This window comes from Neophocaena asiaeorientalis, unplaced genomic scaffold (assembly GCF_003031525.2).
Source record: "Neophocaena asiaeorientalis asiaeorientalis breed wild unplaced genomic scaffold, Neophocaena_asiaeorientalis_V1.1 scaffold438, whole genome shotgun sequence".
NCBI classification, from domain to species: domain Eukaryota; kingdom Metazoa; phylum Chordata; class Mammalia; order Artiodactyla; family Phocoenidae; genus Neophocaena; species Neophocaena asiaeorientalis.
In genome coordinates, this window is record NW_020173491.1 from 1,905,837 (window position 1) to 1,925,254 (window position 19,418).

At 42.3% G+C, this 19,418-nt stretch overlaps 1 protein-coding gene across 1 annotated transcript in view; it reads left to right on the forward strand.

Annotated features, from left to right (window-relative positions):
• Positions 1-16,545: 16,545 nt before the first annotated feature.
• The window catches only part of TENT4B (terminal nucleotidyltransferase 4B), a 56,137-nt gene continuing 53,264 nt past the window's right edge, over positions 16,546-19,418 (forward strand). The window contains exons 1-2 of the mRNA XM_024747400.1: positions 16,546-16,552; positions 19,056-19,258. Of these exons, the coding sequence (XP_024603168.1) occupies positions 16,546-16,552; positions 19,056-19,258 (210 nt within the window). The remainder of the gene's footprint in view (positions 16,553-19,055; positions 19,259-19,418) is intronic.

Below are 19,418 nucleotides of genomic sequence, written 5' to 3' on the forward strand. Positions count from 1 at the left end.
CTCCCCAAACCTCAAAACCTGTTTACTGCTTCTGTTGGTAACAAACATTGAGAGTTTCAAAGTCTTAGTGCACACTCTTTTCATCTTATCCTGTCTTTGAGTTAATAGTTCACCTTAGTCTTACTGTCTAACCAAAAAAATGTTATTTCTTCATATAGTGGAAGATTCTCAAACTTTGCCGTATTAGAGAAATTTATATCTGCAATTGAAACTATTTTGGTCCCCTTATTTTAATGAACAGAATTAACTTGAGTCATTTTTTTCTAGGCAGAGTGAGAAATTACAAACAAATGATTTCCAGTTTTGCTTAAATATATATATATATATTCTTTTCTTTTCTTTTCTTTTCTTTTTTTTTAGCGGTACACGGGCCTCTCACTGTTGTGGCCTCTCCCGTTGCGGAACACAGGCTCCGGACGCGCAGGCTCAGCGGCCATGGCTCACGGGCCCAGCCACTCCGCGGCATGTGGGATCTTCCCGGACCGGGGCACGAACCTGTGTCTCCTGCATCGGCAGGCGGACTCTCAACCACTGCGCCACCAGGGAAGCCCTTAAATATATTTTTATCCTCCCTAATCTCATATAGGAATCCTAATTATGACAACACAGTTAACCCTAAACTTTTAACATTTTCAGGAATGTATGCCTGTCCATGAAAAAAAACAAATTCTTTTTGAATAAAGAAGTTATAGTCTTCAATTGCTTTCATTTAGTATGAATGAAACCAGGAAAAATGCTTTCCTACTCTCATTTGTAGGAACCAATTTCCTGAGTTTATTTAACATAAAGATAATTAAAGTAATTCAAGTAAAATAGGAAGAAATGAAGTTTTTGTTTTTAGACTGAATGCTATTGAATTAAAGGAATAATGGATTTGTTTTTAGGGCCATGAGATTTTAAATTACAGATAGTGGAATAGGTACAGAACATGGAGCTGAAATGATTTCACAAAGGTGTTAGAAATAGTCGCCTCCTTTTCCTTTTTTATTTCAAAGATTAGTCAGAAAAGAAGTTTAAAATCATGGCCATTTCTTTTTCTTTTTTAATTTTTGGCTGCGTTGGGTCTTCACTGCTGTGTGCAGGCTTTCTCTAGTTGTGGTGAGCACGACCTACTCTTCGTTGCGGTGCGCAGGCTTCTCATTGCGGTGGCTTCTCTTTGTTGCAGAGCACGGGCTCTAGAGCGCAGGCTCAGTAGTTGTGGCTCACGGGCTTAGTTGCTCCGCGACATGTGGGATTTTCCTGGACCAGGCTCAAACCCGTGTCCCCTGCATTGGCAGGTGGATTCTTAACAACTGCACCACCAGGGAAGTCCCATGGCCATTTTAAAAACATTTCACACTCAAAGGAAATAACTCCGTATCGTGCAATTATTTTCATTAAAATTTACACATGAATTTAATGTGTTTCACAATTTGATAAAAGTAAAACTGATAAGCCACCAAAAAATTTTTAAACCGTATGAAAGATAAGGAAGTTTTCACCTTTGGTCTTTCACTTTGACCTTAAAGTATAAAGTAAAATAAGTTCTGAAAAATTCAGAAGATGACATTTCCCATTGCTCTATTGAAAGAGGTTACATTTCCTTTCAATTATTTATTTATTTTAATTTAAAAAAATTTTTTATTTTTATTTTTTGGCCGTGCTGCGCGGCTTGCAGGATCTTAGTTCTCTGACCAGGGATTGAACCTGGGCCACAGCAATGAGAGCGCCGAGTTCTAACCACTAGACTGCCAGGGAATTTCCTCAATTTTTAAAAATTATATTCAAGAGGTATTACATGTGTATGATAAGCAATTAAACAATGCCAGAAAAGTCCTTGAAAACTTTTTCTATTTCCCAGTTCCTCTCCCCAAAAAACATACCCCTTCCGGTTTTACATGCATCCTTCTAGAAATGCTCTTTGCATGATAAAGCTCATACATGTGTTCTGCCCCAGTTTTTTTTTGTTGTCGTTGTTGTTGTTTTTGTGGTATGCGGGCCTCTCACTGTTGTGGCCTTTCCCGTTGCGGAGCACAGGCTCCGGACGCACAGGCTCAGTGGCCATGGCTCACGGGGCCCAGCCGCTCTGCGGCATGTGGGATCTTCCCGGACCGGGGCACGAACCCGTGTCCCCTGCATCGGCAGGTGGACTCTCAACCACTGCGCCACCAGGGAAGGCCCCTGCCCCTGTTTTGTATAAAAATCTTAGTGTACTCTTCATACTATTCAGTATCTTCATGTTGTTAGTTAATATCTTCAAGATATTTCCATATCAACTTTTATAGAACTGCCCCCCACCCCCCCTTTTTATTAGCAGCTCCATAGAATACCATTAAAAGGCTGGAAGCATGATTTAATTAATCTCCCCTTAGAGAGGGAGGCAGCATTGCATCCAGGTCAAGAGATTAGAGTCTGGAGCCAGATCGCCTGGGTTTGAATCCCGATTCTACCACTTCCTCATTGTGTTAAGTTGGACAAGTGACTTAATTTGCATGCCTCAGTTTTCTCATCTGAAAAAGGGAATAATGACATTAGACCCTTAATAGGTTTGTCGTTGAGGGTTAAGTGAGTTAATATTTGTAAAACACAGAACAGTGCCTAACACGTATTAAAAGCTATACAAATGTTTCTTACCTAGATAGGTACCTAGACTGTTTCCAGTCTTTAGCTGCTACAGACAATGCTGAAGTGAGTATTCTAGTACTTATGTGAATATCTATGCACAAGATCCTAGGACTTGAATTACTAAAGGAAAAGAAATATATATATATATGTATATGCACACACTTATATGTATATATAATGTATTATATATATTATGTATAACATATATTATGATGTCCCTTCCCACACCCCTCATCTAAAATAACACACCCTTGGGAATTCCCTGGTGGTCCAGTGGTTAGAACTCGGTACTTTCACTGCTGGGGCCCTGGTTCAATCCCTAGTTGGGGAACTAAGATCCTGCAAGCCACACAGCACAGCCAAATAAATAAAATAAAATAAAATAAAATAGCACACACTATACACCCTTACTCTGCTGTATATTTCTTCTTTAGTACTTATCACCATTTGATATATACTTTTATTTAGAACATTATATTTTTAATTCCATAAATCGGCCCAGATTTCTTCTCTTTACATTTGGAAAGAATAGCAACCAGAAACTGGAGAAACCTCCTGTGTTCTAGGTTTTTGCATTGCTTTAAAGAGGGCTTTAGAAAGAACAGGGATCTGGAAGCCGCGTGTTACCTAGCGCTCAACTTGCCCCTTCCTGCTAGCGCTGGAAGGCGAGGAAGTCGCTGTACCTGCCTTCCGGGGGCTTGCAGTGTCCCTGCAGAGAATGAGAGGCCTGTGAGTCTCTGCGATTTGTAATGACATGGGCAGCCAAATAAATTCTGGAAGAAACAGGGGGAAAGAGGCAACTAATCCTGCTTAGAAGTTTTAGGAAGACAGATGTGTCAGATGCTATCCTACAGATCTGCCCTCATCCTTGCCCCTTGGCGCACACCTGCCTAATTTCCTGCTGCCAGCCCCTACGTTTCCTTGCCTGAGGACTTTCTTTGGCCCCCAGGTGTTTCTTTGCCCCAGCATGACAAGGAATGGATGAAACCTCCCCCTTCCCATTCCTTCCATCAACGACTGGCAGGCAGAGGTGTAATAACTACCCAGCACACTTGTCCCCTGGATGGGGTGTGGCTCTGAGGTGCCCGCATGATCCAGCAGGATTAAGTCTTAGTTACTCACACTGGTAACTAAGACTAAAACAAACCCTTCATCGCTGCCTCCCTTCCCCATCTGGCTTTCCTTCTTCCCACTGGGGTCTCCTGGGATCACCTCCCACGTAAACTGTTTGCACTTGAAACCCTGGCTCAGTGCCTGCTTCTCGGAGAACCCAAAGCAACACAAGACATATTTAAGTTGTGTTTTAGGGGGCAAAACTATGTGTGTGTAAAATTCGTAAGTTCATAAATTTCCATTCTGGGTATGCAAGAGTTTTGTGCGTTAGCCATATCCATGGAGTGGCTCTAGTCAACGTGCAGGGCGATCATCTGAGATTTCCTGCCCTGGGATAGAAGATAATTCTCATTTCCGTTTATCGAACTAATTTCCTTCTGCAGATATCAAAAACTGCTTACGCCAGCTCACTTATCTGTTTAACAGAAATGGATTTGATGATCGATTGAATTATATTTTGATCTACTTAGGATCAGAATAATATAGCTATTTGAAAAAAATGTGTTAAAAAATACTAGTGGGAAAATATGATGGCACTCCCCATGTTTGTCATGTCATTGCCAATTACGTGGGAAACAAGTTCAAGAGGGAAATCTTTCATCCTGAAACTCATAATTGCTGGTGAATTCTGAGGTCTGAACAACTAACTTCAAAGCTGATTTTTGAGATCTAACCTATGAGTGTGTGGATGGAAATACTTGCTGAACTACACATGAAATTGCACTTGGAAAGCCAATTGATAACTTCTTGTCTAACAGGAATGAGATGAAATGAGATATTGGAAAATCAGAGCACTACACCTAGTTTGAAAAACAGTGTTTTAATCCAGGAGAGATGACAGGTATAAAAAATATAAGAACTTGCTTATCTAAACTGTGCCTCATTTCTGCATCTGTGAAGGGGGATCACCTTGATGATTACTTGGATAGATCTGGGGATTAATTTAGAAAAATAAAGTCGTTATTAAAAGACATGCATTTTAAGATACAGAACTGCATAGACTCCTATGAAGATCTTCCATACAGCAGTGTTTATGATAGCAATAGATTGCAAACTACCTAATGCCCATCTGTAGAGGTGTGGCTAAATTCCGTATGGAGTTTAAAAAGGAGGAAAGTAGGGGCTTCCCTGGTGGCGCAGTGGTTGAGAGTCTGCCTGCCGATGCAGGGGACACGGGTTCGTGCCCCGGTCCGGGAAGATCCCACATACCGCGGAGCGGTTGGGTCCGTGAGCCATGGCCGCTAAGCCTGCGCGTCCGGAGCCTGTGCTCCGCAACGGGAGAGGCCACAACAGTGAGAGGCCCGCGTACCGCAAAAAAAAAAAAAGAAAAAGGAGGAAGGTAGATCTACATGTATTAACACCGAGAGATCTCTAAGGTTGCTAAGTGAAAAGAAAGTTACATTACAAAATACACATCTATATTTTTAAGACAAATAATATGTTTTTATAAAGATACATATGTGTGTGTCTAAGAGTATGAGTGTGTGTATTGAATTTTAAAATTTTGTATTGTCTCCCCTACTAGACAGTACGTTCTATCAAATCAAGGGCTACGTTTTATACGTTATGTTCACTGCTATAGGTACCTTCAGTGTCCTTAGCAGGAGCTCAGTAGTTATTTTTATTCATGTGCATATGTGTGCGTATGTTGCTCTTCTTTTTTTGTGGCAAAATATACATAAATATATTTTTTAAATATGACGTAAATTTGCCACTTTCACCCTTTTAAGTGTGCAGTTCCGTGGCATTAAGGACACTCACACTGCTGTGCAGCCATGCACCTGCAGAATGTTCTTGATTTTCCTCAGCCAAGACTCTACCATTAAACAGTAACTCCCCTCACCCCACAGCCCCTGACAACCATCATTCTACTTTCTGTCTCTATGAATCTGACTACTCTAGGACCTCCATATAAGTGGAACCATATGATATCCGTTGTTTCGTGACTGACTTATTTCACTTAACATTATGTATTGAAGGATCATCCATGTCTGAGCATGCAACACATGTTTTTAAATCCATTTATCGGTTGATGGACACTTGGGTTGCTTTCACCTCTTGGCTATTGTGAATAATGCTGCTATAAACATGAGTGTATATGTATCTGCTCAAGTCTCTGATTTCAATTCTTTTTTTTTTTAATATTTATTTGGCTGCGCCGGGTCTTAGTTGCAGCACACAGAATCTTCGTGGCTGCGTGCGGGCCCTTTTGGTTGCTACAGGCAGGCTCTTTTGGGTATACACCCAGAAGTGGAATTGCTGTGTGGTGTGGTGGTTCTGTTTTTAATTTTTTGAGGAAGCACCATGATGTTTTTCCCAGCAGCTGCACCATTTTACATCCCCCCAATAGTGTGAGGTTGCAGTTTCTCCACATCTTTGACAATACTTGCTACTTTTTATGTTTTGATAATAGCCCTCCTAATGGGAGTGAAGTAGGCAATAGTTATTTTTTTGAATAAACAAATAAACAAACAATATTTCTAAAATTAGAATAATGACTGTTTATTGTATGGCATCTTGTCTAAGGATATTCATATTACAGAAGAATACTTGTATCCTTCTGAGATGCACTGTTTCAGTTCAATTCAGCAGCAAGAGCGTTAGACTTTCCATTTTATACAGGATATCTAATAGACCCTAAGACAAAATATAATGCTAAACCCACATTACTGCTTTAACTACGATAAATAATATCCGTTGTCAAAGAGAGACCAGACTGAAAGATCTTTCAAGATCCTGTCACATACATTCTCATTTATGGCGTGTAACTAAATATTAAAATACAATGAAAAGGAATATTCATCCTCAGAAAGTTAAAACATAGAATTACCATATGACCCAGCGATTCCACTCCCAGGTATGTACCCAAAAGAACTGAAAAGAGGTATTCAAATAAAAACATGTAAACAAATGTTCATAGCAGCACTGTTCACAGTAGCTAAAAGTTGGAAACAATACAAATGCCCACTGCGAATGAACAGAAAAACTTCCTGTAGGATATTCATACAATGAAATATTGTTCAGCCGTAAAAAGGAATGATATGTCCTACGGTGTGGATGCACCTTGAAAACACTATCCTAAGTGAAGGAAGCCAGGCAGAAAGGCCACACTATGATGCAAAGCAGATTCGTGGTTGCTAGGGGCTGGGTGGAGAAGGGAGAGCGGTTGCTCATTTGGGGTGATGGAAATGTTTGGAACCAGAGAGAAGTGATGGTTGCGTAACATTGTGAAGGCACTAAGTGCTGTTGAATTGTAAGCTTTTAGATGGTTAAAATGGTGAATGTTTTTCTACGTGAATTTTTTACCTTAAAAAAAGAGTAACATGCCTTCACCTGGCAGTGAGGGTGGGCAAAGCACAAACAGTATGGAAGGGTATAAGGAACAAATTCTTCCTCCTCATGCTCCAAGTTCACTCTTTAGTGGTAATGACTGCCAATAGTTTCTTGTAAATCCTTCCAGAAAATATTGGTGCTTAATTGTTTTTTCTTTTTACAGAAATTGGATCATATTCTATACACTGCTCTGCACCGTGCCGTTTCCACTTAATGATATAGTTTAGTGAGTTCTCCATGTCACCGTGTTTAACGCTGGCTCATTCATTTTAACAGTTGCATAGCAGTATTTTATTGACTGAATGTACCTTAATTCGTTTGACTAGCCCTCTCCTGATGGATGCTTAGGTTATTTACAGTTTTTGACTCCAGCAGACAGTACAGTTTTTGTGTTTTTTTTAAATTTTATTTATTTATTTTTGGCTGCATTGGGTCTTCGTTGCTGTGCTTGGGCTTTCTCTACTTTCGGCGAGTGGGGGCTACTATTCGTCGTGGTGCGTGGGCTTCTGGTTGCGGTGGTTGCGGTGGCTTCTCGTGTTGCAGATCATGGGCTCTAGGCATGCGGGCTTCAGTAGTTGTGGCACGCGGGCTCAGTAGTTGTGGCGCACGGGCTTAGTTGCTCCATGGCATGTGGGATCTTCCCAGACCAGGGCTCGAACCCATGTCCCCTGCAATGACAGGCAGATTCTTAACCACTGTGCCACCAGGGAAGCCTGACAATACAGTTTTAAATATTGTTATTTAAAGATCTTTGTGCACAATGCAAACACATATGTCGGATAAATCTCCAAAACTGGATTTGCTGGGTGTTATGGACTATACTGTGACCCTAACTCCTGCCCCCTGCCAAATTCACATCTTGAAATCCGAACCCTCAATGTGTGTTTGGAGAGAGGGTCTTTAGGGAGGTAATTAAGGTTAAATGAAGTCATCAGTGTGGGGCCCTGATCCAACAGAACTTGTGTTCTTTTAAGGAGAGGAAGAGAGTCCAGAGATCGCTTTCCTCTGTGTGCACATTTAAACACAGGGGAAAAATGTCACCTACGAGCTAAAAAGAGAGTTCTCACCAGAATCCAACCCCATCAGCACCTTGATCTTGGACTTCCAGCCTCCAGAACTGAGAGAAAATAAATTTCTGTTGTTTCAGCCAGCCACCCAGTCTGTGATATTCCGTTATGGCAGCCCGAGTAGACTAAAACACTGGGACAAAGGACATACACATTTTTAATTTGATAGATGGACCAAAATAATCCTCTGAAGTTTTGCTCCACTTGACCCTTCCACACACAGTAAACAAAGCTTATTTCCCCTGTATCCTCACCGGCACTGGGTATAATCACACTGTTTAATCTTTGTCAATTTGAGAGACACAAAAAATGTATGTATGTAACTTAATGTTTTCTTGGAATTAAGATTTTTTTCCAAATGAGTGTGTGACTTTTAGAGTGAATCCTTTATCCTCCCTCTCCATCCCTGGAAGCCCATCATGTTGTATTACGTGAAAGCTCGTCCAACTCCACAGGGACGTTTCAAGTAATTTTCTTATTCACTTTCCATTTCCTCTTGCTTCTTTAATAATTCATGAGTTGAAATGGCTATAAAAGAAATAAAGGTAAGAGAACATTATTGGGAGGGTCTCTCACATTTGGTAGTAAGATATTTAATTCACTGTGATTTGGAAAAATGAGCTATAGGTCATATAATATTATAGATGAATGTAAGTTTCCACTAGAGTCAAATTTTCTCGACTGCCTGATTGCCATGTGAAATGTATTTGAACAGTTTTAGAACAGAAGTTGTTATTACATGTGTCCACAGACTGATAGACGTAGGAATGAGGGAGACGTGCAATTTTTTTTCTTTGAGATATGTTGAGCTAGCTCCTTACTGATCATTCTTCTTTCTTCTTGGGAGTACAAGGATGTGTCACCAGGACACTCTGCTCCAGGGGCTCCCAGGTGCCCCGTTTGAATTATACATCCCCTATGCCTGTCCTCCAGGTGCTTGCATTCCAGCCAAATAAAAAAGTTTGGGCTACAATGACATATACTGATTAGAAAACACACCCACACGCCCATGGACCACTGGATTATGAATGATGCCCCTGACTTATGCCTCTATGTACCCCAGTGTTAAATGTTGATGAAACGAGTAAATGTATGTATGTATGAATGAATGGCAAAAATACCAATTAGTTAAGTATCCAAATGTTTCTTGGGAAGGATGTTATTTTGGCCAAGAGGCTGAGCACAACTTTTGATCTTCATAGCATTCAAAGTCATGACCTTGTAGCCACGCTGGCAAATTTCGTGGCTTGAACAGATGGAACAATCAAGCCAACCTATGAAAAACTGAAGTATTTTACACATATATACCCTCGCACGAAGTGAATTACGATTTGAGAAGCTGGATAGCCATGATATCTTATTACTCACTGTTTTTTAGCTGTTAATTCACAGATGTTGATTAATCATTGACCACTCATGATTGTGTGTTTTCTTGATTCAGTTCTAGAACTTTGAACAAGGTCAGTAACCTTGTGTTGCTGTGGTCATAGTACCTTGCTAATTACTGAGAGTGAATAATTATGTCAAATATTTTCTAGAGCACTAAGAAATGGCTTTCAGTATATCTTAAATTTGTTATATGGGCTAGTTTTAAAACAGATCGGGGCTACAGATTTGAAACTATTCCACTGGCATGATGTCTACGGGGGCGGGTGTGTGTGTTTGTTTTTTGTTTGTTTGTTTGTTTGTTTTGGTAAGTGGTAACCTTGGCAATTTCTATTTGTGGCACATGGTGTGTGGCCTCTCAGAGCTTTACGCTATACTCTCTGACTCGGTTTTCCTTGCTATGCAACGAGTCCATTTGTCTTCAACCTGCAAATTTCAGTTGGCTTTTTTTCCCTTCTGCCAAACCAATATGGAAATTGCCCCCCTCCCATTATTTTGGCCACATTTTTCAAAGCTTATCAGACCAGCCCCAAACTCCAGCATAACTCTATAGCTTAAGTTATTCAAAATTTTCTTGAATGAGATGCCTTTTAGACTGGATACATGATAACAATAAGGGAAAAACGGCACATTTTGACTCGCATTTGACTGTAGAAAAGGCCCTGGTGGCTTAGCTTACACATGTCTGGAAACAAAATTTGCCTTTCTGCTTCTTTGTGAGGCAGTCAAAGCATGATGTGCAAGTCCAAAATATATTTAGTTCTGTCTGTGGCAATTCTTTTTAAAAAATATTTATTAATTTATTTGGCTGCAACGGGTCTTAGTTGCGGCATATTGCCACGGGTGGGATCTTCATTGCAGCATGCAGGATCTTTGATTGCGGCATGTGGGATCTTTGATAGCAGCATGCAGGATCTTTAATTGCAGCATGCGATCTCTTAGTTGTGGCACGTGGGGTCTTAGTTCCCTGACGAGGGATCGAACCCTGCCCCCCTGCATTGGGAGCATGGAGTCTTAGCCACTGGGCCACCAGGGAAGTCCCTGTAGCAATTCTTTTGTTGAAGATGCTTGCCACGAAACATCCTGGAGGGGGATTGGGTGGAAGAATAATAGACTAGGGTGTTGCTTGGATGGGGCAGGCAGAGCACTGCCTAAAGGAGTAAGTGCTGAAGAAGTGATTTTACTTTAGAAAACATTCAAATCTGAAGTCACGGGGGCTATTTTGTTCTGTTGTGTATGTGTTTAAGTAATACATTTATAGCATAAAACTATTTTTCAAACAGTTCAAAAGGGTATAAATGAAATGAAAGTCTCCCTCCTTCATGGATTTCTAATACTTTTGTTTTCCTCCCCAGACTTTTGTCAGTTTCTTGTAGACCCCTCTAGAGAAATTTATGCCGGTACACACATACACACACAAGTGATAGCATATTATAACACAATTGTCTGCTTTGTTTTCTCTGTTTTGTTTTTGCATAATAATATAGTAATTCAACAGACATTTATTGGGCACCTAATATATGCTGGATCCTGTTCTAAGTACTCGGGATAGAACAATAAAGAAAAAAAACTATGTTGGTTTTCTACTGCTGAATAACAAATTACCACAAATTCAGTAGCTAAGAACAACAGACGTTTATTGTCTCTCCGTTTCATTGCATCAAGAGTCTGGGCACTACTTAGTTGAGTTTCCTGCTTCAGGCTCTGGGCAGGCTGCAATCAACATGTCCGCAAGGCTGTGTTCTCCTCTGAAGGCTCAGTTGGATTCTTCATCTGCTTCCAAGCTCGCTCCAGTTGTTGGTAGAATCATTTCCTTTTGGTGCCTGGACTGAGAGCTTCAGGTTTTCAACTGGCTGTTGGTCAGAGGTGTTAAGTTCCCAGTTGCCACCCTCAAACAGTTCACAAATGGCAGCTTGCTTCTTCAAGGCCAGCAGGAGAGTGAGAGTGGATCCACTAGCAAGACAGTCTTATATTATGTAACATAATCACGGGAATGACAGCCCATCACTTTGTCACATTCTGTTGGTTAGAAACAAGTCACATGGGACTTCCCTGGTTGTCCAGTGGGTAAGAAGCCGTGCTCCCAAGGCAGGGGGCCCAGGTTCGGGCCCGGGTTCGAGCCCTTGTTGGGGAACTAGATCCCACACGCATGCCGCAACTACGAGTTCGCGTGCTGCAACTAACACTCCGTGTGCCGCAACTAAGAAGCCTGCATACTGCAACTAAGAGTCAGCATGCCACAACTAAAGATCCCACATGCCTCAACTAAAAAACATGCCACAACAAAGATCCTGCATGTTGCAACTAAGACCTGGCGCAGCCTAAATAAATAAATAAATAAATAAATAAATAAATAAATATATATATAAAAGAAACAAATCACAGGTCCCATCCGCATGGAAGAGGAAGGAATTAAACACCAGTAAGTGGGGATCGTGGGTGGGGGCATGCGTCTTAGAGTCTGTCGCCTCACGAACCAAGCCCCTGTGGTCATGGAGCTTACATTATAGTAGGGGAAGACAGACAACAAAGGAATAGACAGATAAAGGCTGCAAATAAATGCTAAAGCAGAACAATAAATCTGGCTAAATGGAACAGAAGTGAAGGGTGTAGTCAGGGCAGGCCTCTCAGGGGCAGCAACATGGGAGCAGAGACCTGAAGGAAGTGAGGAAGCTGCACAGAGAGCTAATAGAAGTGGGCTCCAGCCTGAGGCAGCAAGTGCACAGGCCCTACCTTGTGGACTTGTTGGAGAGTTCTGTAAGTCGGCAGACTGGTGTTGCTGCAAGCCATCGCTCAGGCGGAAGGACACAAGCCCAGAGAGGAGATGGGGTCAGATGGGATAGGACCTTGTGGGTGTAAGGATCTGAGCAAGATGCAGAGCTATTGGAAAATTGGGGGCAGAGGAGAAACGTCGTTTGGCTTACCTTTGCAAAAGATCACATGGTTCCTGGGGTGAGAACAGACTGAAGGGAAGCGTCGGTGGAAGCAGGGAGACCAGTTTGCAAGCTGTTTTAATCATCTCAGCAGGAAACAATGATGGTTTGGATGGAAGTGGCGCTGGTGTGTTTCCTGGAAAGTAGGCGGATCTAGTCTGAGGTGGAGCCTGCAGCACTGAGGGTGGAATTGATGGGCGGTGGGAAAGAAAGAGAAAGGTTAAGGGTGATGGCAAGGATTTGGGCCTGAGCCACTTGAAGAATGGTGTCACCATTTACTGAGATGCAGAAGACAGTGGGAGGAATGGGTTTGGACAGAAAAAATCTAGAGTTTGATTTTATTATACACTTGAAGGCGAAGGATATAGTCAACTTCTTTTTGTTTTTGTTTTTTTTTGCGGTACGCGGGCCTCTCACTGCTGTGGCCTCTCCCATTGCGGAGCACAGGCTCCGGACGCACAGGCTCAGCGGCCATGGCTCACAGGCCCAGCCGCTCCGCGGCATGTGGGATCTTCCCAGACCGGGACACAAACCCGTGTCCCCTGCATCGGCAGGTGGACTCTCAACCACTGCGCCACCAGGGAAGCCCTCAACTTCATATTTTTAAAAGTTCACTCTGGTTGCTGTGACATGTTGGATTGAGAAGTTAAAGTGTGGATGCTCTGAGACAACAATTGGAATGGTATTGTGGTAGCCCAGCCAAGGAGTGTTGGTGGCCCAGGCTCAGCAGAATAGGGTGGGAGGAGACGGAAGTGAATGGACTTTCAGTGTGTCCTGGAGGTAAAATAGGGCAGGTCCGGAGGTTGTCTGAAGGTAATAGGAATGGTTTTGTTGCAGGGAAGACCACACTTAATCTGATGGGCATAAAGCAGAAGGTGACTATCAAAGTAGAACAACAGCAAGAGTAAAACTGGATTCTCCACAGGGGCTTTGGAAACTACTTTCATGAACAAGTGTCTTAGTCCAGGCTGCTATAACAGAATGCCACAGAAAACCACAAGGTGGCTTATAAGCAACAGAAATTTATTTCCTGCAGTTCTGGAGACTGAAAGCCTAAGGTTGGGGTTCCAGCATGGTCAGGTTCTGGTGAGGACCCTTTTCCAGGTTGCAGACTGCCAATTTCTCAATGTATCTTCATATGGTGGAAAACAGAGGGAGGAAGCTAGTTCTCTCATGACTCTTTAAGGGCACCAATCCCATTCGTGAGGGCTCCACCCTCATGATCTCATCTATTCCTAATTGTATACTCAACTCCCCCCCACCCCCCAACCCCATACTCCTATACCATCACATCAGGGAGTAGGGGCTGGGAGAACATAAACATTCAATCCATAATATTCTTCCCCTGGATCCCCCACATTCATGTCCTTCTCACACACAAAATACATCTGCTCAAAAGTGTTAAACTCATTCCAGCATCATCTCTAAAGTCTAAAGTCCAAAGTCTCATCTAAATATTATACAAATCAGGTATGGATGAGACTTAAGGTATGATTCATCCTGAGGTTGATTCCTTTCTAGCTGTGAACTTGTAAAACCAAACCAATTATGTGTTTCTAAAATACAATGATGGGACAAGCATAGGACAGACATTCCCATTCTAAAAGGGAGAAACAGGGAAGAAGGCAAGGGTGATGGGTTCCAAGCAAGTCCAGAACCCAGCAAGCCAAACTCCATGAGATCTTAAAGCTCCAGAATAACCCTCTTTGGTTCCATGCTCTCCCCTCCAGGCCCACTGGGGCAGAAATCCCACCTTTCTGACCCACTGGGGCAGTGGCCCCACCTCCACTGGGGTGGAGGTGCTGCCTCCAGAGCCCTACTAGGCAAGAGTCGGCCCCCAGGACTCTGCTAGGAAGCCCCATCCCCACAGCTCTGGGCAGCCCTGCCCGTCCGGCTCTGGGCAGAGGCTGTCTAGCCTGGTAGAAGCAAGGCAATGGTCTTATTTTCTGAAACCAAGGAGGCAGCCCTGATGATCTCTGAATCGCCTTTGGGGTCACTCTTCTCTCGTCTTGAAGAATAGCACATGATCTCACCAAATAGCTCTACGGTCTCATCCTGTAAAATCCACAAAGTTTGACAGCCTTCCTTCATTCCTTCCTATTTTCTTCTCCTTCAGTTTAAATTGGCAGTTTTCCTCCTGGGGTGTCAGCCATATCCTTACTCATTTCCTGATGCCCCAAATGGTCACTTGGCCATATCCTTAGTGTTCTCATTTTCTGCAATATGGATAGGCTGAGAATTTTCCAAATCATTAAGTTCTACTTCCCTTTTGCTTAACCGTCTGTCTTTAAGTCATCTCTCTCTTCTTGAATTTTACTATAAGCAGCCAGGAAGAGCCAAGCCACACCTTCGACACTTTATTTTAGCAATCGCTTCAGTTAAATACCCAATTTCATTGCTTGCATGTTCTATCTTCCACAAAACACTGGAACACAAACACAATTCAGCCAAGTTCTTTACCACTTTATAACAAGGATTGCCTTCCCACCAGTTTCCAATAACATGTTCCTCATTTCCATCTGAGACCTCACCAGAATGGCATTTACCATTCATATTTCTACCAACATACCGTACATGACTACTTAGGTATCCCCAAAGAAAACTGAGTCTTTCTCTACAGATCTCTTTTCTTTGACCTCTCATCAGAATGACCTTTAAAGGGGGAATTCCCTGGAAGTCCAGTGGTTAGGACACTGTGCTCTCATTGCCAAGGGCCTGGGTTCAATCCCTGGTCAGGGAACTAAGAGCCTGCAAGCAACGCGGCCAAAAAAAAATTACCTTTAAAGGGCCTTTCATGGCAGTATAAACTTTTCTACCATGTGCCTCCAAACTTCCCCAGTCTCTACCCATTTCCCAGATCCAAAGCTGCTTCCACATTTTTAGGTATTTGTTAGAGCAGCACCTCCACTTCCTAGCACCAATGACCTATATTAGTCAGGGTTCTCCAGGGAAACAACCGGGAGGATGTATATATTATCTATTATTTGACTTTGTTATATATGTAATATATATCCATATATAGAGATTTATATGGAGATTTATTATGAGGAATTGGCTTATGCAGTTGTGAAGGCTGAGAAGTCTCATGATCTGTCTGCAAGCTGGAGACCCAGGAAAACCAGTGGTGTAATTCAGTCCAAGTTTGAATGCCTGAGAACCAGGGACGCTAATGATATAAATCCCAGTCCAAGCTGGAAACGATGAGATGAGATGAGATGTCTCAGCTGAATCAGCAAGGTGTGAAAAACAGGGTGGATTCCTCCTTCCTCTGCCTTTTGTCCTATTCAGGCCCTGAACCCATACGACTCCAAAACTGGATTGTGGTGATGGCTGCACAACTCTGTAAATTTAGTGAAAGTTATTAAATTGTACGCTTAAAATGAGTGAATTTTATAGTATAGAAATTACAGTATAAAGACTTTAAACACACACATGTGTAAACACACACACACATGCATACACACATAGATACTCTTACTCCAAAGATCCCAGAATGCACACAATTTGAGCAATATTTTTTCTAAAAGTTAGGAATGGGAGAAACTTCCATCGCACAGAACAAGATACAGGCTTCCACATTGCATGTTATTTTGAAGTCTCATTGAAATGCAATTCCCTACTTGGAATCCTCTTTGTACTCACAAAGGAGGAAACAAACATGGTACAATGGTGTATATTCTGTGCAAAAAAGGGAAAGTTGTAAATGGTACCTAAGCCCAAGATTATTAATACCTGGGCAAATACTTCATTTGTTAAACACAGAAGATACTAATAACTATAACTATGTGACTATTATTCATGGTTTTGTGAACTCTGGAGTAATATAATCACACACTAAGATTTAATTACAATGACAATTATTAATAACACCATGTAGTAGTATGTATGTGCAATTCCCCTTCTGTTTTATTCAAGTTAATAAATCAACAAAATTGTACTTAAATTTGCCTGATTCTTGGGCAACTTGCTTTTCATTTATCTACTCAATTTTTACTCTGCAGAATCTTGATGTTTCTGTAAATCTTGCAAGTTGAGACCATCAGCCCAGTATTTTCCCCCCTAAGAGTAAGAATGCTGAGAATGAATAGGACGTTATATTATGCAGGATAATGTCTGGTGAGTTTTTTTTTAATTAATTAATTTATTTGGTTACATAGGGTCTTCGTTGCAGCAGGTGGGCTCCTTAGTTGTGGCATGTGGACTCTTAGTTGTGGCATGCATGTGGGATCTAGTTCCCTGGCTGGGGATCAAACCTGGGGCCCCTGCATAGGGAGCATGGAGTTCCAACCACTGCGCCACTGGGGAAGTCCTCAATGTCTGGGTTTTTGATAGCTGTGTTTTTTGGCTCATCAGTTTAATGAAGGTGGTTTTAAAGAATGTAATGTTCTAAATAGCAAAATGAAAAGGTTGAGTAATCAAAATTTATTATTGCAATTAGTGTAGTCTTTCTCTTTGGTCGCAGTAGTAGATTACTTTGAGACAGAACATTGAGATTTGTTGTGGAAAGTGAATATATTTTTGTGTATTTAAAATTCCCTATTGTTTTAGACTGGATGGTTTTTGAGGAAACTTCCAGAAGAGATACTTTATGATTCTATACACATTCAACACTCATTTACGTTGCCTTATCATCCTGCACACAAAGTAAATTCCTGCCTCAGGGCCTTTGCACTTGCTGATTTGCACTTGCTATTCCCTCTGTCTGATGTGTCATTCCCTAGATGGTCATGGTCCATTCCCTCACTTAAGTCCCTGATCAAATATCACTTCCTCAGAGCAGCCTTCCCTGATTAGCCCATCTAAAAATAGCACACCGTCACTATCCTTTTAGCTTGCTTTCTTTCTCTTCACAGCACTTAGCCACTGTCTGACCTTATATGCTTGGCAGGGACATCGTCAGTATTGTTCATTGCTATATCCCCAGACTTTGGCACATAATAATTCCTCAAGACATGTTTGTTGAATTAACTGAATGAATTTTAATTTGACTTTAAATATTTACCTTTTTTTGCCTCCCTAATCAGACAGTAAATTCATGGAAGGCAGCCAAAGGCCCTGGTTGCTTATTTATCTTCTCTAAAACAATTAGCTCAGCTCTGCAAGGATGCTAAACATTCAACCAAGATTTACTGAATGAATGCCTTGAAACATGGACATGTGACACGGCTAACCAGTCAGCGTTACCTGCAGGTGAACAAGAACAGTGATGTCTTGCCTTACAGCCCACATTTTACAAACTACTTTTATGTATATTAACTCATATGATCATTTTGGTAATACTTTAGTAGTTCTGAAGGTTCGCCTGAAGAAACAAGCATTCAAAAATAACAAATGTTAATTTCCGGAGTGTACTATTGCTAATTCTGAATACTATTTTTTTTTTTTTTTGGTTTAAATATCATTTAATGTGTTCTTGGACATCTGAAAAACTATTTTAAAAGACTGAATAAGATTTAAAATAAATAAGGAAATAAGTAAAAATAAGAAAGACTGTCTTGAAACATATATATGCATGGAGAGATTTTTCGAAGAGTGTTTATCAAAGTCTTCATGGTAGTTATTTCTACATGGTGGGATCTTAGTAATGTTTACTTTTTTTTGGCTTTGCATTTTTCTCACTTGAATGTTTAAAACAAATTTGAAGTCATGAAAAGAAACTTTTTTCTATACAATACTTTATTTTTAATTTGCCAGTGTGAAGAGCATAAAAATATCACTACTCATTTTCCTGGCTATGTAATTCTCAGGACATAGCAAATTTCATTCTGAGAAAACTTTTAATACTGATTTATAGTAAAGCAACAACAAACAAATAGAACGAACCAAAATTCTTTAGGGTTTTCGGTGTGTTTTCCATATTTATGCCCATGTTATTCTCTGAGCAAGAAAAAAGGTAGAGCAATGCTTCGTAATTTGTTAATTTTTCATCTTTGCCAAAAAAACCTTTCCAGGAAATTGAGTTCCCAAAATAGGCCAAAATCAGGCGTTAGGGGCTCATTCTGGACTTTGGACCAAACTTAGAGGGCACACATGAAACGTACTAACTTATTTTCCGTTTTTCTCTTGATGATTTAAAACACTTAAAATCCCTGTCTTTTCCCCACAGGAATTGGGAAGATATGCAAATAACCACTTTGTGGAAAATCTCTGCTGATGCCAACAATATGGTCCTCAAATTAGGCTTAAAAGGTTTTGGGTTTTCTTTCATTCTGAACTAAGAAGGGTTTTTCATGGTTGCTGGTGCACCTTAGGGCAAGTGAAGTTTCTTTACACGCTGAACACCTTGTGTCTGTCTCCCTGCCGGTGCGTCTGCGCGTGTTTCTGTGTGCAAGTCTGCATAAAGTCGGTTTGGGGTGTGTGACGGTGGTTTTGAGCCCATGGTTTACGCACTCTACGAAGAAGCGCGTCCAGCCCTGTAGGTGGGCACAGGTTTCTCCAGTCTCGGGGTCGTGTGGGGGGACCCTCCGCCAAGGCCTGCGGCTCCCAACCCCAGCCAGGGCGCGGCAGAGCGGGCGCAGGGAGTAGTGGGATGGCCCGGCAGCCTGCGTCCAGGCAGGGTCCGGGACACATGCTCGGGTAGCGAGGGGGCGCATTTTCTCCCCTCTGGAACACTGCTTAGAGCGGAGATCTCGGGAGGGGTCGGAGAAGCCCAGGGGGTCCCGTTGCTGCAGACTGGGGGAGGGGACAGTGGGCGGGGCGGCACCGCCCACAATCCATTCCCTGCGGAGGGGGCGGCGACCTCCGTCCGGCCCCACCCAGCCTCAGGGACCGGGAAACTGGGATCGGAGGCGGCACGCGCATCAGGGGCGCCTGGACGCCCAGGTACGTGCTACCCTTTCCCTAGCCGGCGCCGGGACGGTTGGGCAGGGCGGTTTCAGCCCCAGACACACCTTCCCGCGGCCTCTGTGACGCACCGCGCGGCCTCTGGGGCTGGACCGGCGGCGCGGCGCGCGCTGTGGGGGCGGGGCGGGGGCGGGGCGCG